This window comes from Brachyistius frenatus, unplaced genomic scaffold (assembly GCF_029030835.1).
Source record: "Brachyistius frenatus isolate BFR_SWC_R1_liver_20210118 unplaced genomic scaffold, ASM2903083v1 Contig_98, whole genome shotgun sequence".
Lineage (NCBI taxonomy): Eukaryota > Metazoa > Chordata > Actinopteri > Embiotocidae > Brachyistius > Brachyistius frenatus.
The window spans coordinates 1,050,986-1,073,488 of NW_027210697.1; the positions used below are offsets into that span (position 1 = coordinate 1,050,986).

The 22,503-nt window shown below is 39.3% G+C and overlaps 1 protein-coding gene across 2 annotated transcripts in view; it reads left to right on the forward strand.

The window, feature by feature from the left end:
• igsf21a (immunoglobin superfamily, member 21a) overlaps positions 1–22,503 on the forward strand; it is a 157,898-nt gene that overhangs the window by 34,801 nt on the left and 100,594 nt on the right. For both annotated transcript variants that reach the window (XM_069711315.1, XM_069711316.1), the window contains exon 2: positions 21,612–21,724. In XM_069711315.1, the coding sequence (XP_069567416.1) occupies positions 21,612–21,724 (113 nt within the window). The remainder of the gene's footprint in view (positions 1–21,611; positions 21,725–22,503) is intronic.

Here is a 22,503-nt window from a genome sequence, read left to right on the forward strand (position 1 = left end):
CTATCAATGACAAAAGCTTTGTGGAAGATTAGTTAAATGAGACAATGAGGGCCTCCTGGGGACCTTTGGTCCTGAAGGACTCAGCAGAATGCTCCCTTCTATGAAGCATAGAGATAGAGACAATGCCCAGACATCAGGCAGGGGATTGTGAAGTAGCCTATTGAATCTATTCATCTTACCCACATGCACGGAGGCTTTTTCCTGCTCATTAGAGCTATACTTTTATGCTCTAATGAGGAAGCAGGAGGGGTGTTGGCCATGGGGTGGAGACACACAGCGGTCATTTTATTTTTGTTTGAAGGTGACCAGGGTATTTAATGGAGGTGTACCACTCACCGCGTGTAATCTGTCTCCCCTGAGTTGTTAAACTCGTCATCACTTTGTCTCTATAAACTTATTGTGTCCGTGTCCCCGGTCTTTGGCTCTGCCTCCCTCCCTGTCATGCGCCTTCTGTCTGTCATTCACTCGCACGTGTTCCTGTTTAGCTCCCGCGTCTCCTTCACCGGAGTGAAGGTGCATGTTGGAGCTCTTCCTGTCGTGAATAACGCGCATCAACCGCAGAGGTCAAATGGAATGGGTTTTGCAAGATAATGACTGAAGTGATGGTACCTGGGTGCCACCAGATTGCCGAGTGTCTGAGCTTGTGATAAAACGACAGGGGAGGAGGACGCTGGATGCTCACTGTGTCCTTTAGGCATTATGAATGTCAGGAAAGGCAATGTCAAAATGGTCCTGTTTTCATACCGCCGCTCTCCAGCTCCCTCCACCTCTCCATCTGACACCAACAATCCCTCTATCATTTTCTTCTTCATCCAAGCAGAAAAAAAAAAAAAAACTCAGTTCATGCATAGGTCACACATCCATGATTACTAAATCTGTGACTGAGTGACGGCCCCGTCGGACAGCTCCGTGTCATCATGCGCTCGAAGCTTATAGCTATTGCATCTGTATTATTGTCATTGAATGACTTTGATGTCTTTCTCCTGCATTAAATAGTCAAATTTGCCACCTCCTTGTGTTGGCCCCCCTCCCCCTCCAACCTCCAGCCCCAATTATCTTCTTGCAATATACAGCACTGTTAAATGTTCCCCTTTTTTAACCTCTAACGCCACATTTAAAACCCAAGGAAACATCGCAAGTTAAGGGAATCGGGGGCATCACTCTGCTGTCTTCCTCCACTTTGCTGCTCTAAACACTGAGTTTCAGCTCAAATTGCATCCCATTAAAAGTCAATGAGCCGTTGTCACATTATTACAGGCCCTGGACTTGACAGCTCACAAAATAATCTATTAAAGCCCACAAGTCACTGTGATGTGTTTTTAGCTTGTGAGCAACATTGAAATTGATATTTGGGACGCAGGATATCACCTGTCATTGGGAGAGTGGAGCCATCGTTGAATAATAATTAGATGAAAATTCGAATGAATAAGTGAAATGAGAGGAGACTCGAAAATGCTGTAGCATTTTTTATTCAGACAGCTGGATGTGAAAAGCGACATTGCCGTCAGAAGAACTAGGGAAAGAAGCAGGTTGAGAACAAAAGGCGATGTGTTACACGATCTGTCTTCCCCACCACCCTGGCAACCATCACCAACCTCACACAGTTGCATATCTGTCAGAGCGCCGCTGCATATCTGCATTTGTCAAGGTTCAGCAGTTAAACTTAAGAACTGAAACATATTTGTTTCTTCATACATTCTGGAATTTGTAACAAAAAGATTAAACCTTGTTTTAAGGATTTTTGAATGAATAGATTAAATACTTTTCAGTCAATTCAGAATACAATATTTCATATTTATCTTTAAACCACACTGATGTTTACTTTCGCTCAGACATGGAGACCACTCTCCTGGATGAACCCCTCCCCACCTTGTCTTCTCTTTGTGGACTTTCCTTTTTTTTTTTTTTTTGGTCCGTCACCTTACTTCCTCCTTCAAATTGGGCGTTAACAGCACCCACAATAAAGTGCACCTTGTGCGTATCTCTTAGACGCCAGTGGGCTCTGACAAAACGCTATAAAACCATAAAACGGGATGCCGTAGAAGCCAATCCTTACAGTCTTCATTGTGCTGATTCAAATTCAAAACCTTGCCTTGACATAAAAATCATGCATTTTGTAGCTTTGTGGATTGAACTGCTTTAATAATTTACATTGGTAGATATTTCCACTGGAACGGTATGTATGGATTCTCTTCGCAGGTTCATAGCATTGTGTTTTGAATCCCTCGTAATACACGAGTTGCCTCATTAAAGTCTTCACTAGCGTTTCTCTTGCAGACCTTTCGAGCCTCGGTACAATCCTCACTGCCTCGGCTGCCTTACAGAAGTGGAGGTTCTCTTAGTGCAGATGTTCACACCTGATGCCTCACACACCCCCCCCACCCCTCATGATGGTAAAACCCGGGGTCCCCGGTGGGACCGCCGACCTTGTGGACAGGTTCACGGTTTTGCGAAGGATGGCTTCTGTGTTCCTTATTTAGCCCGCTTTGCTAAAGTAGGAAGGCTGAGACAGATGAGCTTCCTGAGCGAGCACGCTGCAGGGATGCCGGGTGACATCAGGCATTTCCATCATTTAGCTTTATGTCCACACTACTCTGCCTCCCCAGCACCCATCCTTCCCACCCCTACTGGCTTGTGATAAAACAATCACACTTCCTGTTTGCATAAGATTTATAGTGAGAATGCCTCGACGGTAAACATGCACATACAGCGTAGACACGCTTTATAACACAGACATTGACTGATCTTTCACAAATGTGTGTGTGTCATGACAGTGAGAAGTAGGTAGGTAGGTAGGTAGGTAGGTATATATACTTTATTAATCCCCGAGGGGACATTTTTTTAGTATGGCCTTTAAACAGTTAACAGTTACTTTGTAGTACTATGAGCACTCGTGAAATGTAATTGTGTGGCATAAAAAAGAAAAAGAAATCCACTCATATATATGTCTGCTTCTGTCCAGTCGTGTCCACAGTGCTATTAATGAAGTTAAATGAGGGATGAGTTGACGGTATTGTGAGTGTTGTTGCACCCTCTGCTGTGCACGGGGATAAAGCCTGTCTGTCATAGCGGTGAGTGACGGCCACACATGGCACTGAAACACTGCAGAATGCTGCCACCCTGACCTTCCTAGCAATTAGCACGCTTGTTTGTGTACTTGTCAGTGGTTATTTACAGGGACTTATTGTTGTTGTTGTTTTTTTGCCCCCTGGCTGATACATGTAGTGTTTGAAACAAATTTAATTATTTTTGATGCACGAGAGAAAATAGATGATACATAATTGTGTGGACAAACACAAGTCAAATAAAATAGCGAGCGAATAAGCAGGAAAAAAAACGTATTCAAGCGTTTAGCAGACTCTATCTGTGTGACACATGTACCTGTCTGCTGCGGCTGAAATTCTCTCATCGCACTCGCTACACACAATTATTGCCTTCTTGGAGGCGTGAAAGCAGCTGTCAGAAATGATATTGTCTTTTCAAGTTGTTGTAAAGAAAACTTTTAAGCTATTTTCTATTGACCAGTTTATAGCTGTACTCACCGAAGTATGGGACAGTTGTCGTCTGAGCTGTCCAGTTTGTGATGATTTTCATTTTTATCACACAATTATTGGATTCCAAATTGCATTGGCTGAGTCTCGCATACACCGGGCCTGTTTTTTTTTGTGTGTGCCGCACAATTACAGCAAGACTAACCTACTCGATGTAGATATTGTAGATGACTAAACCCATTGTTCCCTGTATGTATACTTTGCCTTTAAATAAAGAAAATGGATATGCGTATAATTTCTGAACACAGTGCATAATACCATTTGCTACATGGAAGTAAAGTCAATGTTTTCTGTTCTGTTTTTCATAGAAGCTAGAATAGAGAATACTTCGCTCTTCTGCAGTTTTGCACTGAATAGGCAACATTTTGTCATCATTTATGCTTAATTCCCCAAGGATCCCTTGTTTGTAGAGAATTATTGTACCGGACATGTGGTGCGTTGCAAGGCTTAACCTTTTCAACACTGGCTCTGCATCTTTCAGTTCGGAGAGAAAGGTCCGTGGAGAGGCTAAGTAGCTCCCTTTCAAAAGTCCAATTAATTCATTAATTAAATAAAACGTATCATTAACTGCAGCAAGTGAAGGTTCATTGGCAAATATACTGACAAACATGTCAGCGAATTGTTAGGAATGATTAGCCTCATGATGCTACCTGTGTTGAGTGTAAAAAAAACCAACATTAATTTGATTTGTAGCAATAGAGATGTGTGTGTGTGTGTGTGTGTGTGTGTGTGTGTGTGTGTGTGTGTGTGTGTGTGTGTGTGTGTGTGTGTGTGTGTGTGTGTGTGTGTGTGTGTGTGTGTGTGTGTGTGTGTGTGTGTGTGAATGTCTGTTTGCACTCAGTGAGAGGGAGCAATGCACTCAAATAATGGTACTGCAATATTACTGCTGTGTCTGATGGTTTTGTTGCTACAGGGGAAGTAAAGATATCAGGATGACTTTCATATAACTTATTGATTTGTGTTCTCTAGTGGTTAACTGAAGACTTTGCCTTGACTTTTCTGGAAAATAGTCATCTGTTCTGCTATAGTTGAAGAAGCTATAGAATTATTTAATACTGTCTCAGATTTGTTTTGATGCAGACATGAATGTGATCTTTTTGACAAATGCATATTATTTAATAGTTTTCACATTTGGATTTAACTCAACTAATAATTTTTTTTTTTTTTTTTTTTTTTAAGTTTTAGATTTGGTGATCATTTTAGCTTCTTGGTTCCCCTTCAAACATTTAAAAAAAAAAAAAAAAAAAAAAAAAAAAAATCTCCAAAACTAAGACTAGGGGGATTATAACTTTTACAACTTTTTTACTTTTTTGTTTAGATGCAGCTTGTTATTACCTCAAAACATGTAAGACACCCGTTTGTCCACCAGAGGATACAGTGTCAGTGTGACGTTTTGCCTCATCCAGGCGTGAAAAATACACGCATGTTTGAACAGGGTTAAAGGAGAGAGGAGACTTGGGCAGGTCAGAGGAAACAAACTCTGAACTTTCACCAGGGAGAATCGTGTTTTTCGAGTCCATGACAAAGCAAAAGTTAACCTGGATTATTTATGTAACATACTTAATCTATGTATGTCAAGTAATTTAAATGTGACGTAACGTTACTTATGTAAAATTACTTATTTTAATCCCAAACAAAATCTTTTCCTAAACCTTACCAGTTTTTTTTAGTTTTTTTAAAAAAAAAGGCAGCTTAATTTTAAAGCATGGGGGAGGCTAAACTTGACACTAGTAGAGTATCCTGTATGGATCAGGGATGTTTTACACGCTTTGACGTGATACCAGGTTTTTAGATAAGGTTGTTTAAATCTATGAATTGTCTTTCTTTTGTAGAGTTGAAGCTTGGTGTGAGAAACCACAGATAGCCTTACTGATAAAAGTGTGATTTTTCAATACAGATTGTAAACACAAGTGATTTTCACCGAACACAGCTTGTTGCCCAGTTGAGGAGACCGGAACTAAAATGGCACAGACAGATGCACTGTACATCTTCTTTGATCGCATAAACCTGGCAGATGTGATTCATTTATGCCTGTTTACTGCCTTGCATTAATTTCCCCTCCCCTCCCTAACACAGTTTAGCCCAATTAACACAGTGGCTCTTTTACTAACAGTGTGAGGGGGAGATGTGCATGTGTCGGAGCTGCAGTTGGCTGCAGCCAAGTGCCAAATGCGATCCAAAATGGAGGGACAGCTGTGAATACCAATGCTCCGTACTTCCCCTCACTCCAGACGTGTGATAGGTCGTGCTCTCCTTCCCTGTGTTTCTTTCACTTTTGTTTCTTCACGCTATACTTTGTCCTTCATTGCACCATAGAAAAACTTCAGGTCAAAAAAGATGAGAAAAAAACAAACCATTATGGCACGTAGAAGTACACGATTAGAGAAATAATTGAGAGGCATAGTGGAAGAAGTGAGATTCGAGGAAATTGTGTAATTCTGGAAAATCACTTAAATCTCTCTCTTAGTCGTGTCCACTTTCAGAGAATCCATAAAGGTAATTTTCTTCCGTCTTCTTCCTGTGTTTTTTCCTCCTCGGGGACTTGAATCAGATTTGGGGGTCTTTAGGAATAGTTTGGTCATTCCAGCTTATGGCTGTGGTTCCACTTGATAAACCACACCTTTCAGGCACAAGAACTTCACAATACTGGACATCAGGGCAACAGCAGTATATCCATAATCGTAGGTGTATGTTGCCGGGCCTTTCCAAAAACCGGCCTTGACGTTGCAATGAAAGGATGGAATCACACTGATCTTCCAGAACTTTGATCCTTTCACCCAGTGCCACACAAATCTGCAGTATGTCTAATCTGATCTGTAGATCGTGACTTTCATCTTTCTGCCGGTGCCCCACCAGCTGACTTCATGACTCCGTTTTTTTCCAGCAAGATGTGAACATGACTAAAAGGAAATAGCCGCAGGATAGACTACGTGGCTCCTTTGACCGTCCTACCTGCCAGTGGGAAGGGGAACCATATAGTTAAAACAGCAGAATTATGCATGTGATACCAGAGTTAATGAAGAGTGATTAGTGCTTGGTGTAACTGTAGCCACAGGGGAACAATGCTTAAAAGATGATCAAACCAGTGTCTGTTTAATCAGTAAAAAAAAATCCTTCCGTTCAGGGACCGACACTAACTTGTCCCAAAGAACATTGGTCCTGAAGGTAAAGTCATACATTACAGGATGAGGACAGTGGAGCGCTTCTGAAGCCGTGATAAAGCCCTGTTCAGTCGTGACTGTTTCGTGCTATGTCATTGATGTCTGTTCTTATGAATGATATAGCAATGTTGTTAGAGCTGATACAGGAACAAGTCTAACAGCCTATCTTTGATAGGCCAACCTGATATCACGCCGCCGTGTGTAATACCCCCGTCGGTCTAAACGGTATCGACGTGAAAAGTAAGGTGCATTGAGTTAAGGCACCAAAACCATGTGGTTGATAAGGTTTAAGAATGAAAAAAATGATGGTCTGGGTTAAAATATTTAATATTTTTACATTAGTAACATTATGTAGGCAACTGTAGCTCAACAAAATTGTCATATAACCTGACCTCCACACAGCAGAGCATGTCGATTATTTGATGGTTAAAGACCTAAATGAAAGTGGAAAAACTCCAAAACAAGGTAGGAACGTGGCCGCAGTACAGGTTTGGGAGAACATGAGCAGAGATACTGTGTATTCAATTACCACACCATTCATCTGATGTGAGTGTAAACAGCTTCAAATTTAATATTGAAACTCAGCATTTTGCCCTCAGAGTCGTTATTTAATTGGTGTGTGGTAGTATAGGATCGAAACGGCAAAAACAAATTGTTTTTCACATATTTTCAGCTCCTCATGAAATCTTTTTGACCCTTCTAACTTTAAGGTATTGTGTGACATTTTTGCTGAATCCATACTATAACCTTAATGTTTGCTGCGGTGCACCTGCACAAAGGACAGGAAGACAATGTGAAGGTCACCATTTTGGCCAGTGGGACACTCGATTCCCCAGAACAGAGAGGAGAGGAGCTGCTGTGGCAGCCTCTAATCCTCTTTAATTTGTTTTCAGATGAGGCTTTGGAATACCAGCCTGCTCCCTAAGCAGAGATCACATAAGAACGTGGGCAGGGACAGCTGTCTCCTCTTCTGGCAGTTTTTAATACAGGTCTGGTCACCTCCCCACCCCAGCCTGCAGTGAATAATTCTGTTGCTGAGCTGAGTAGTTACTTTATGTGGATTTTGTACTAAAAAGGAGATGCAATTCCATATAGTACAAAAGCACGGTAGTGCCACCACGGCCATGTTTAAAAAAAGGAAGAAAAAAAAAACAACTGAAAATGAAAGTGGGTAGGGGTGGAGATGAGTGTTGTTTTGTTTTTTTCTTTATCAGCAGTCATGTGGCCTTCCTTCTCAGCTCTCCACACAAAACAAAGCTTGTAATTGGGTTTGGGTGTGTCCCCTTTCTCCTTTGTTTGACAGTAAAGGTTGAATTGTAAAAGGAAAAAAGGAGACTGCTTTACTCACCTCCACACGTGTGTACCTTACCAATTCACCCACACGGAGGTGAGCGGTATCACAAAGTAAAGGGCTACGCTGTCTCCTTCTGCAGCACATTTTAACAGCACTGTTGGTCAGATGAAGGCATGATTCCACTGAAGTGATGAAGCACATCTTGAGAGACAGAGGGGGTTTAAAAGCTGCTGAAACAAAGCATGCAGGCAGTAGGCTGGTGATGCAGGCAGGGGACTGGCAGTCCTTTAATCCTCACCACAGTGCTGATAAATCGGCATGTGAGTTTCATTTTTATCCCCCTTACCAGTTTGCTTGGCTCTTGAGTGATGAACAAACCCCCACTCGCCTTTGAGGCCTTTTGATGTAATATCCAGCCACGGATTATACGCCCTCTGCACTGGCCAGATTGAGCTGAGGCATCGGGCTAACAGGTGGATGGGCTCAAAGTCCAGTCAGCTTTCACGCAGACAGACATAATGGTCATATCACTGGAGAGAAGACAGATGTCTTGTCAGAAAGCTTTATTGATACCGTGTTTCCTGGTAATTCTCTACTTGTAATTGGACTATAGTGGATAAAAAAAAAAAAAAACTTGTAACCTTAACTGGAGCTTGATACATCTGAGAAAAAAAGGAAGAGGAGCTAACTGATTTCTTTCAGTAATCACTTCCATCACTGTCGATGTCCCATGAACACAAAGCCTTGCTGTGAATCCTCCAAAACTATTGTGTACTCAGTTGGGACTTCAAATGACGCATACTTGTATGTAGCTTTCAACTGTACTTTTTTCTTTCTTCTCACTGCATTGTTTTCAGCCCATTTATACCTTGTACAAGACACTTTTAAATCTCAAACAGTGGCATTCATTCCTACTCTCATGTATCTCTAGATAAGCTGTATGATGATTGTGTAAAAATAGATGAAACGTTATGCTCTTCAGTTTTTCATTGCATCATGCACAACATGACTCATTTTCCCCTTAATAAAGTTAGCTTAAAGATGAATATCCTCTTTTTTTTTTTTTTACTCTCTTCACGATTGTCTGATTTGAAGAGAGAAAATCTACTTTGCCGTTAGAAAAACCCCTGAGGACAAAGTAGCATGGATACTCATTCAGAGGGCCACTACAGTTAATAGAAATGTAAAATACAATAGCAGAAATCAGTTGAGGCACCAGTACAGCCCTTCAGGTTTGGTTTGTTAGGCAAACCCAATACACTCTTGTATATATATCTTAATTGAGGTCACTTTGCCAATAGTTTTTCTTTGTGTTTTTGTTCCCCCTTTGACACAATAAGGGGAAACTGAATTTCCTCCCTTTGGCCTCAGAATGAAATGATTTTGAATCACGAGAAATACAAAACAATGCTGTTTGTGTAAGACTGTGTTTGTAAAGTGGTTGAGTAGAGGCTTCAAATGGGAGAAAAACAAGAGCAAACCAATGCACAGCTGTTGTGAACAGTCAGTGCAAAAACATGTAATGGCCCTCTTGTAACGGCAGCAGAAGGCTATGATGAATTGAGTCTGCGGTTTGCGCTCCCTGCATGCTGGATACGCTCTTAAAATCCACCCGTTTGACATTCAGAGTGGACATTTCTCCACATCGCCCTCATCTCCTCCCTCATTTATTGCCATTGCTCGTGACCTGTGGTGATGCAGAGGACCACAGATTGAATGCAAAAACAGTGACTGATACCCTTGTGAGTCTATGGCTGAGTTACCAGGACAACTCGCTTCCCTGGTAACAACATGATGACTTCTCTGAGGTCTCTGTTAATTGGGCAACCTGCTTACCTTGTTAAAAACAGATTGAAATACCTATTTTCTAGACTCATTGACATTTTGTTTCTTTGAGCTCTAGATTTTGGTTGTTGTTGCCAGGTAGTTTTTATGAAAACCTTCCAATTATTTTGTTGAGGGTACACAAAGGGAGGGTGTAGAAGTTTAGCATATTCCCTACCTATTTGTTAGCTCTTTTTTCTTTTTTAAGAATTTGAAAGCTTTTATGAACAAATGTGTAAATTATCTATTTTTTGTATCTAGCCATCCATTATAATATTTGGTATGCCCGTGTGCACCACTGAAATTGGACTGTGACTCCTGTTCAGCTTTAAATGTGTTTACCTCATGAAAACACCCACATTCATTGTACTGCAGGCTTTTAAGGAAATTGAAATAAAGAATAGTGAATAGAATCATAATATGTTGAGGCAGTATTTTGGAATCCATTTTCTCTTTGTGCTGCAGGTGTCCACTTAATTTATCAGGCAAAATAAACACTTCCAAGCTGAGCAGACACATCAGCTGCGTCCTGTATCGGTTCATATCTGCAGCTGTTTTACCAACTGCAGATACACTGTACTAAACCTTGCGTCAATTTCCTATACTCCCGGTTACTTCATGCTCAAGTGTCAAGGACCTCATTATATAAAAAAAATAATAATTTGATTTTGCTTCAAGTTTGTTTAAATACTATTGAAATTTATACAACCACCAAATACCATAATACAATATCAGCAATTCTGCAAAATCCAAATACTTCAGTCAAACAGCTGCAGTCAGCTCTAAATGACCCATATTTACCTCACTGACTTTTACTCATTTACAGAAGCTTATACAGATCCGCACTTTAGTGAATCACCCTGAGCCAGAAGTCTCTGCTTGCATGCACTTCTGTGTGCACCATCCGGACCCACCTCAATTAAAGATACAAAACATGCATCTGTTCTTCAAACAAACTTTTTTTTCTGGTCGCCACAAGCGCTGAGAAAATGGCCGAGATGCAGCTCTGGTGGTGACTCCCTCGATCCGGGGACATCAACTCCTGGCATTCGGGATATGCAGACACTCCAGTCTTGCTCCATAAAGTATCATTTGCATTTTCAAAAAGTATTATTCTAAGGCCGTACAGAGGCACAGAAATTGAGGGGGGGACTCTCAAAGCTTCTTATCGTGCCCTAACACATTTTCACTTCACTGAATAATATCGTTCACATGCTTGTAGATGCATGATTTTTTGAGTGCAGCTGTTTTAAAAAATCAGAGATATGGCCCCCCTCTGAGCAGAAAATTTTAGATTTCTTCCTAAATTACTGAGATTGGCAGCTACGGAACAATCTGGAGTGATGCAGGTTTGTAATATCCCCTTAAAAACAAAAACATGCATTTCATTCCAATCACGTCAGAGGGCTGACATGTCTTCTTAAAATCTACCAGATACCTCCTCGTAATGAATCCCTACAGTTAGACAGAAGGAGATTGCATTTTGTGTACAGCTTCACTTCAGCACCATTCACAGCAGGAGTGGCTTTGTGTTTACCAAAGACACAGACGTAGTTTTGATGGCCTTTAAAAATTCGGAGGAAAATCAAGTTAGTATAATTCTAAGTTTAAATCATGTTTGCAGGCTTTTTTCTTTGTTTTATGTACACGTCAACATCGTTTGCTTTGGATTCTGTGATTGTCAGATCGCAGTGTTCAAAACATTTACTTTTGTTTTTTTCCCAGTATTTACTCAATTTTATCTGCCAGCCTGTGAATTATATATTCTAAGTGTCTTCGTTGACATCTCATTGCCAAAGTGAACATTTTATTTTTTAATATTGTGGCACCAACAAAAAGAACTGGGATGAAACACAGTACTTTAAAAAAAAAAAAAAAAATACTCAACAATTATTTTTACGCAACTCTCTTCAAACATACGAATAAACAAATGGATGATAAACTTCTCAGGTTTTTCAAATCTACAGCTAAAACGCCTGAGCTGGTTTTAGATTTGTCCTTGCACGTACAAGTTTCCAGCTTGATCATTTACAGCAGACATTGCTGTGTGTGTGTGTGTGTGTGTGTGTGTGTGTGTGTGTGTGTGTGTGTGTGTGTGTGTGTGTGTGTGTGTGTGTGTGTGTGTGTGCGTGTATGTGTGTGTCATTTTTCCTGATGGTGTGTAGCCAACAGATATCTGGTACTACAACTACTCCCCGAGGGCCACTTACATGCTTCAGCAATGGTCATCCTCCGTCTTCATCATGCAAGGCTTGTGTGACTGCTGTTCAGATAAAACCTTGTCTCTCCCAGAGGTGTTTTTTGTCTGTTGTTTTTTTTTTTTTAGTGTCTGAGACGGAAAAAACATGTTTCCTTGTTGGTGTTTATTATTAAAATTCTGAAATGATCCTGAACCTCATGAAACTCAGTCAGCAGTAAAATTATAGCTTCACATCAAATAGGGAAAAAATAAGGTAGATAACAGAATCTTTTTTTTTTTTTTTTGCAATAAAAAATACAGAAATGGGAAAGAAAAAGTGAGCTATTGAGAGATCAGAGATGTATTGCTTTCTAGTTGGCTAGCTAACACTGCTGCATATTACTCAACTAACTAACCCTTGTGGGAGGACTGGCTGCATTTCCTGTGTGGCTCCAACGCCTTCGCCACCAATGACATGATCATTCCATATGCCTTCAGCCCTCCAGAATGAGGGCCCACCGATAGGGTTCCTTGTGATTGCTATCCACTGTAGGGATTCGGGCTTGTGGGAGGACAGTGGATTACATTAGACGGGTCGCGACACTCTTCAAGCCGAAGCATGTCATCAAACAGTAAATCATTTTGATTGAAAAAACACATCATCTCCCAGCTTTGTGTTTACAAAAGAAGACCTTCTCAACGGGCACAGATTGCGTAAGCATAAATCAACAAGCAGCATTCCAGATTCTCCCGCCATCAACCACTTCCCAAACTCAGCTTACATGTACAGTTACAAATCACTACCTGAGAATGAGTTGACTGTACTGAACGCTCTTCACTGCTGTGTTCATTAATCCACAGTGACTGTCAGCGCTTTAAATGTGCTGAGGGTAGTATAATGGTGCGATGATAATAATACCTCTATTTTTTCTTTTTTCACCTTTGATCCAATTAGACTAGGTGAGTTTTTTTTTTTTTTTTTACCACCAGGTGTAGCGATGATGGTAGATTTAATAAGATAGGGTAAGATATTGATTGATTGATTTTGTGCATTAGTGAATGCGTGGACATCTTTTAATGCCGTCACCTGGTAGACAAGCTGCATGTTGCCAAAAAGGAAACACCAGTTTCTTCACAAGCTTTTTTCAAATTGCTTGTGTGCCTGCTGTGAGCATTATGCTTGTGATGTTTTGACCACTAGGGATGCCACATGGCCACAAGTTGGCAATAAAGCAAAGCTGTACTGAAACTTTATCATCATAGTTAACAAAAAGTAGGCCAACAGATGCATTTTTTTCCCCATATTGTATACATTTTGATTTAAATGTATTTCTTGATCTTAAAGCACGTATAGGTACTTTATAAATACTGTGAAAGGGTCAAAACACTGAGAGTCCTTATTCACAATTGTGCCTTTTGCAGAACCCGCTTGAACTTCCGTAACTTTGTGATGTCACAAACTCATGCTCATGTCATAACCGTCCTCAGCACGGCCCACTGCCCAACCTTTTGGACAAAAACAAAAATCGGTCATTTCGTCGCAAAGCTAGCAAGCTACAAGACTAAAGAAAAACTGTGGCTAGCGTCACTCGGTAAGAGTCAGGCAATCAGAAACTGATAGTAAAACTATATTGAGAACCACACAAATATTTCAAGGATGTCAAGAGCACAAATCAGAGAGTCCAAAAAAATGGGACTTTAAAAAAAAAGGTGTAATTTACTTGAGTATTAACAAATAATATACAAACTTTGTTCATATTTTGTCGTTACAATAAAAGTAAGGTGGGGAAAATACTAATTGGGGTACAAGATACCCCAATTAGTCTTTTTTTTTAATTATTTGGGGGGGGGGGGTACAAGATACCCTTATAGATCTGCATTAAAAAAAAACTATATACAAAAACACCAATAATTCAGTTGCTAATTTTCCTCAACCTTATAACCAAACCTGGAGATTGTTTGGACTTTTTTGCTTTAAAAAAAAAAAAAAAAAAAAAAAAAATCCCTTTATCCTTTTATTGACTCTTAGTCATGTTCTAAGAAATGAACAGATGAGTAAGGAAAGGTATTTCTCGAATATCTCCAAGGTTCTTTAAAATTCGATAGCAATTTAATTCTTCACTTAGTTTACCTTATTGGGAATTATGTGAATATAAATCTCTGCTCGCTTTACATAATCTATACCCTTGTTTTACTTAGGCTTTAGACTCAACATTTTTCAGGAGAGACCTACAGAACATTGACTTAATGCACAGCTTACAAATGGAGAGGTTATTGCTGCGTAAACAGTGTAAAGCTTTAACATGTCAGCCACGGCCTTTCCAGAGAGCCTCCCATCCTATTAACAGCACATCGCTGCTCACATGCCTTAAGCCACTGCCTTCAAATCAACCACATGGTTTTAGAAGTGCAGTTATTGAGAGAATTTATTGATTACCACATGGGTCCACATCGCTACACTTTTATAGCTGCCACTCTTGCAGGACATATTGTATGTGTTTAATTACAGATGGTGTGTACAATGACATGAACAAATATATGAATGCAGCATGCTTCACTGGAGCCGTGGTATCGTTTCTGTATTATAATGTTTCAACATGAAGCACTACATTAATCCTCCGTCCTCCTTGCTTTCCGTTTTGAAACAAGAATTCCTTATATAGTTTTCTGTTTTTTTTAAGTGATAATGCTTAAATGTGTGTTTGACACTACAAATCAGCTTTATTCTGTTTGTTCACACTGCTCAGAGGCACAGATGAGGAGGAGAGCTGAGGAACTGAGCCATCTATTTTTCTCATACATTTAGTTGCTCTGACATCTAAGCAAAGGTAGGCCATAGCCATAAATCACAGAGCACAATAACAGGCACATTTTGGGCCGGTCCATCATTGGCTGTGTTTTGTTTTCTCATTGCATCTTGGCAAATTGCTGTTATTAATGGGAGAAAGCATAGTTTGCAGCCCTCATTAGATGTTGTTCCAACAGCGCCTCTGATGGATTAAGACAAGCCGTAGGCCTTGTCTGCCTCCACAACCAGCTAATATGAGCCAATTAAATGCAGTGCACTCTCTGACCACTCCACACTTGCTTATGTGCTCTTACAATGATTCTGCTTCAGTATTCTGCGTCATGGCCAAATAGATTTTCAAGACAAGGAGATTTATTTCAAGGATTTTCTGCAGAACATTAAGCTTAACCCCACATTACATGATAATAAATGATGTCCCTATTACCCTCCTATTCTGTTCAAAAAGGGTTTTACACCCTCAGTGTTTCCGGGTCGAATTTGACACGTATTTGATTTTATTAGCAAAGAACAAAACATAAATTATTGTCTCGTAAAATGATTTATGTGCTAAATAACATATTTTTCATCCATAACCAGGCCATATATCTACTTACTTTGATATTCCATGTATCTTAGACCACATTTAACTTGGGGGGAAAAAATGAAAAGAACTCTTGCACCCTGTATCACTTATTGCTGAGATATTTTTGTTTCACATTTTTCGGTCTGTCCGTCCGTCCTTTCTCAGCTCTTTGGAGCTGCCCCCATTGGTCCAATCAGAAGACCGCATAGACCAGTCTGGCAGATGAACATCTTGACCTAACCCAAAAGCATATGCCTCACCAGTCAGATAAGAGAAAGATTAGAAAGATACAAAATGACAGTACCATGATACTAACAAATCTTGAGCATCATCCATGAAGCCTCACAATTTTTTACCAAAACTAGAAAACAACAGGTGAAGGGTACAAATTGTTTTTTGTTTTTCTTCGCCACATGAGTCACAGATTTCAAGGTAACATGTGCCTGGCTGAATTTCTGATTCATACAAATGATGCTCATGGACAGATGGATATGAACAGTATACAAATACATCCTGGAGCCTTCCTTTGGATGCGGGGCTAAAAAACACAGGAAGGGTCATTATTTTGCAGCTGTCTCATAAAAATAGAATAAAAGTCTGTTTTTAGTGATCACTCGAATTCTGATTCACATGTAAATCCTTTGCAATCTCCTGCCTTGAGAATATATATATATATATATATATATATATTTATTTTTATTTATTTATTTTTTTTAAATAAGTATATTAGGTGTAAAGTAAAGTTTCAGTAAACTATTTTTCAGCTGTGATTACAATTTAAAAACGGTGGAATCATATCAATGTGATATTTGCAGAGGAATTGTGGTGCGTGTTTTCGATATAACTAGGGGAGCATCTCTGTTAGATGAAGAAAATAATAATGTGCCATGTTGTTTGTGAGGAGCTGCCCAGTAGAATAACTGTTGATTTTTCACCGTTTTGAGTTGACAAGCGCTGATTGGAGACTTGTGTTTCTACTCAGCGCAGATACGAGACCGGGGCAGCTGTCTAAACTATCACAAGTGTTGAATTATCAACTACTTACATAAATAGTTGCACAGTGTTGGTTTTTATGCTCAGAATAAATTAACACTTGCTTTTTTTGAATATTGCCCACATTAGCCCGTGTTTTAACAAGGGCATCAAGCATAACAAGAGATATTGCTTTGTTGGAACACATTCAACAGAGAATTGGCAAATACAAATGTGTCTAATTTATGAAATCATTTGCATGGTATTTGATGGATATTGAATTGCGTGGGAATTATGCCCTCATGTCTTAGTATGTGCAGACTGCAACTGCTCCAGTTTCTCATAGGGATTATTTGAAATGTGAACTTCGCTGGCACGAGTGCATAACCCATGTAATTTGCTCTTTTAAAAATTCCTCATCCCTCCCCACACGCGCCGGAGCATTTTTCTGTCATTGGCTATGCTAAATTTTTTTCCGTGCCACATAGTCAGTGAATTGTTCACAATTAATCCGTGCAACCGCAGAAGCGGACCACCATCTAGAATGTGTCAGGAATGTTTTACCACCTACAGTAAAACTAAGTTACACACTTATCTCCCCGTGAGTGAGTAACGCTGTATTCCACAGAGGCAGTTGACATTTTTCTTTCTTGTAATATGCATTTCCACCACCTCTTTGGAAAACTTACACAGAGACATTTACAAGGCCAGACTTCTCCTCTTGTGGTTTCATAGTAAGTGGTAAGGATTTTCTCTAAGAGCGTCAGCTCTGTGTTAATGACATGCGGTCTCTAGGAAGGTTTATCCATTCATCTTGACTCTGGAGAGAAGATCTCTCTTCAGCCTGCTGATTGAATTAAGATTCTTTAATAAGCATATCTAGGTGCACTGACACAAGCGGCAAGCTGATCTGTGTCTACCAATACCGATACCCAAGACCCATTTCAGAGGCAAGGCATTTCTTCAGTGTAGCGTAACTTATATACCCCACCCCCACCCTGTGTGGATATATGGGTGTGGCCACGCTCCATTGGGGATTTTTTTTTTCCAGTCGATGCACTCAGGTTAATTTTTGAAACTATTAGTGTGATGGAAATTGCGGTGAATTGAAGATGAAGTGAAGAAGTCAAAGAAGACCTTTCTTGGTGACAACAGTGATGTTTATTGGCAGCAGCTTTATTGAGGAGAGAGATGTGGAGGTGCCCGGTTTCTGAATCTTTCTTCTTGAGCTCTCACAAAGACCCAGTTATAAAAAGAAGACATGCTTTCAAATAAAGACGTGAACGTGTCATTTGAGTGAGTCGAGGCGTCAGCCAGGCTCTCTTCAGTCTAAGCATAATCAACCCCAGTCTTGGAAAGTTAGTTCATAAGGTTCGGGCCGTCCTGACGGAGACCTTTACCCTACCTACATCAGGAAATCAGACGAGTCTCAGAGTGTGTCAGCCCTGAAGAGTTTGCACTTCCTCACCCCAAAAAGGGTTTGCAATCTGAAATCACAGTGAAGACTGAAGCTGTGTCAGGTGGAGTCAGGCACATTTTTCATTTAATTTTGTGTACATTGGAATTATTCAAAATGATCAAAGTGTTGCTCTCTTTGACACTCTCCTAAATATTATATAAACAAATATAATTGTGGAAATCCATGCCATTTACCTGATACAGCATTTTAGATCTAGAACCATACAGGTGTTGTGAATGGTTTCTCAAAAGAACCTGGAGAAACTAGCACGTAAACGGTGGTACTTTGATGACTCACAGTCAACATCACTGCGTTGTTGTGAAATGAAAAGCTCACTAGGAGGTGTATCATGAACAGTTCAGGGCAAAACAAGCAATGAGTTTACAAACGCCATGTCAAAGTTGCATGACACAGTTGTGTTGTCTATCTGTCTCTGGTTTATTTGTCATGGAACAGATCTTGTGTGTCATCTAATTGACATTGATGGAATTCATATTCATACAATATGCTGTATATGGCTCCTAAGAGAATGAATGTAATTCAACATAACCTGCCAGTAGGCATTATGACTTACATAGCGGAGATTGTTCAGGCAGGTGGTTCTGTTTTTTTTAAAACAATGTCAAGTTGGTGGAAAAAAAATCTGTTAGCTCAATAACCAGTTTATATTCTTTTCATTTAGGAATGCTCAGTCTACATTAATCAGCGTGGGCACTTGGGTCCATCATGTAAATGTGCCAAATTTTGTCATACAGGCTCATTTTCATCTGCAGTCCCTTGGAGGTTGACAGCATACAAAAACAATAAACCGAAATATACAAAAGCACATACAAATAGTAAAGCAATGACATAACCATATGGCATATTGCAAACATTGAATAAAAGATACAAAAGCACATAAGGACAGACGGAAGACAAGTTTAATTTGGTAAGGCCTAGAGGATATATTACTAAAATATCATTTGTTAGCCGTTTTGATATTACTGATGGCATGACTCTTTGTATTTGATGCTTTCTAATGCAAATGTCAAGTGAAATAGCTCATTAAAGAACAATCAGTGCCCAGATTGTTTTTTTTTTTACACACTTCTATAAATAGGTAATAAACCTATTTTTAAAAATGATCACTAAAAGCATATGCAATCTGCATATCCTTAAAATAAAGATTTCCATTATTATCCCGACCTTTCCGCAAAAACAATCATCAGCTTTCCAGCCAGCTATAAATAATAATTTTGCCTCCTTTGAATTAGAATTTGAATGACCTTAGTTTTGCCCTCTCAATAACTCGATTGAACACGCCATTTATTCATTCGCCGCTTTTCAGCACTCCTTGGAAAAGAACATCCGATTCTTTTCAACTAAAGTACCGTGAATGCACTCCAAATTTTACCTACTTGCTGCCTGTGTTGTGAAGCCACACACTGTTGTGCTGTTGGGCCGCACAGCTCTGGTCACAGCTAACCAATGCCGTGTACACTGCGTGTGGTCATAAAGAAAAAACACAGCACTCAGATTATATTTGAATGAAAAAGCTCTGATACAATAAACTCAGCAGTGAGGAGGCACTTTGGATGCCAGCATGTCTAACTTTAGTTTTAAGCAATTTGAGTCGAGTTCCCAGGGTTAAAGAGTGAGACACCTATTACATAACACTGCAGCTACTTACTGTGACTGTATTTTTCTGAAAATGTATTGCTTTTCTTAGATATTCCAACAATGGACTGCTTATCTATTAAAAACTCACCTTTCCATACAGTCATCTTTGAACTGGTTTGTTGATTTAAATAGTTCCATGCCGTTTAATTATTTTGAAAAAAATACATTAGTGAAACAAGAAAGCACTTTTAGAGATTTATTGATTAGATCTCCGTCACACATTTTTACTGAGATTACTTTCATTCTTTCCACCTGTTGAATTCAATAATGTCCTCATAGTCCATGTCCTTTTATTCAATATGTCAATGACTTGTGTAGGTATTGGCCACAAGGTCCCATATCATACTGTTTTCAATTTTTACTGATACCCATCTGTTTTGTGGGATATAATTCCCTCATTAAAACCTGAATGTGTTGAAACCGCTATTATTGTGGGCAGAGGGTTGCTTGTCTGTCAGTGGCAGTCAGCCCACACACTGGCTCACTCTGATATAAAGAGATGTTATTTTCACTCATATGTGAATTACATATATTGTATATTCCAGATATATATAATTGATATATTTATGGGCGCTACACTGCACTCCCCCAGACATCCGGTTATGCTTCACCTTCACTTCAATTCATCCTCCCTTCAGTCTTCATTTGCCCCCCCCCCCCCACACACACACACACACACACACTTCCTCCAGTTTTAGGCTGTATTTATTTTCTATTCTGTCTTCTCATTATCACCAGGTAATTGCCTTTTGTTTCCCCTGCTATTTTTATTTGGTAGATATAATCTCATGCCTTTGCTGATATGCATACTGTTATCACCCTGTGTATGCATATGTGTGCAGACTACCATATCTGAAGGTCTGTGCAACCCACTGTATAAATGTTTGGGGATGATGATCAGGCACAATGTAGCATTCATCACTAAGGAGTCTGTCCTTGTATTTTATAGTCTTTTTCTCATGTTTTCTCCATTTTGTTGCTGCTGTTTTTACAGATTAGTGTATGTGTGTGTGTGCTTTGTTAATGCTTGCTGTCTGTTTATGCCTGTTATCACAAAAGACTTGCAAATATAAAAAAAAAAACATTATATTTCAAGGAATAACAACTTGAGAAATTAGCACAAAAGTATTCAGAAACTTTACTTAAGTAAAAATACCAGTGGAACAAAGTAAAGATACTCTACAACTAAAATCCCTGCATTAAAAGATTATCTTGAGTAAAAGTACTTAAGTATTAGCAGAAAAATAAAAATTTAAGTATTAAAGTAAAAGCTCTGGTTTGGTGCCTCTGACTGATATATTATTATATATGACATCATTAGATTATTAATATTGAAGCATCAGTGTGTGAGCAGTATGCTACTGTTGTAGCTGCTGTAGGTGCAGTTAGTTGGAACTCAGTTTTATATACTGGGACAGCAGATAAATATGAGGGAGATTACTGGGAGAGGGAAGAAGAAAAAGCTAAGTTCTGATATTCAAATTTGTTCGGTTTTTGGACTTTTTTGAGTATCTTGGATTTAGAATTTCAGAGAAGTTTAGAGGGAAATGTCAATATTTGTTGGAGTTTTTGAAAACACAAAAATATCTGATATGTGGCCCTGACTACACTGCTTTTTGTAAGAAGTCATACATTAGAAAAGTTTGGAAACCCTTTGCTTATTCTATTAATAACAATATGTTGTGTTTTAACAGCTTTTTATATTATTAATTTTGTCAAATCTTCATGTTAAAAGTAACTTGAGATGTTAAATAAATGCAGTAAAGTAGAAAGTGCAAAATTCCCCTCTGCAGTGTAGTGGAATGGAAATATGATGTTGCATAAATTGGACACTCAAGTACCACAAAATTAAGTACAATACTTGAGTAAATGTACTTTGTTGCTTTCCACCTATGAAGAAGTCGCATTGTAACTGTGTATAAATCTCTAAACCAGACAAAGGATTGTGAAAGGCCACTCAGAACAAATGTGCTCCGTTCTTCAGTAACTTAAATAAGTTATGTACTGTACTCTATGTACAGTTGACAACTACTATTGCTATTGTTTAAAAAACAATTCTGAAAGAGAACAAATGACAAAAAAAAGTCTTTATTAGGCGATGTGTCCTTACCGTATTAAAATTCATTTTCATTTTTTTGCAGGATATTTGACAGTTACCATTGAGCCTCTGCCTCCTGTTGTCGTGGGTGAGACTGTTACCCTCAAGTGCAACTTCAAAACCGACGGAAGGCTTCGAGAGATCGTTTGGTACAGGGTGAGTAAACCTGTCTACACTGTCAGCTCCATTAAGCATTAGATGTTGTCCAGAATGTCCATTTCTGTCATTCCTGAACCGTTCGGCATCTGAAGGAGGTCGAATGCCAATAGTCATATCACAGGTTAGCAGAACGACCAGGCACTGTCAAAATGCAGTTATTAGGAAACAAGCTATTATTTGGGCCAGCTGTATGGGAGGCATTACTGGCTGTTGCTTGGGAATTTGATTTCTCAATCTGCCGGTCATCACCATCATTTCTTAATAGTTCACAGCTGGCGACTTAACGGTTATTAAAATCCCAGTTGGTGTGCTACATTGCCTAAGTGCTGCTAATAATGAAATTGCTGTTGAAGGAGAATAAAAAAAATAGGTCAGAGATGGTGTTTATTTCATTAAACAAGCATGTATGGAATTAAAGATTGGTAAAACAAATTTGCAAAATATTACAATTTGGAGATGAGATATTTGTTTCACTGCAAGAGAGGCACTTGAATAGGAAAGCAGTCGCAGCTGCCGCCATCACATCCTTGCCTGACCGTTTGTTTTTGCCAGAAACTCTGCAGTAGTACTTGAGAGCTGATTTGCTTAGTAAACGTATCTGCTCTTTCACTTCAATAACGGTGCTGAATGATGATTAGGTTCTGTTATACAGACAAATGGTAGAAATGTTATCAAACTAGCCTAAGGGCCTTCCATAAAATGCCTTCTTGCTCTGTATTTTGTCCTTTGTGATCCTTGTGATACATTCGAATAACCGATGGGTTTCCAAAACAAGC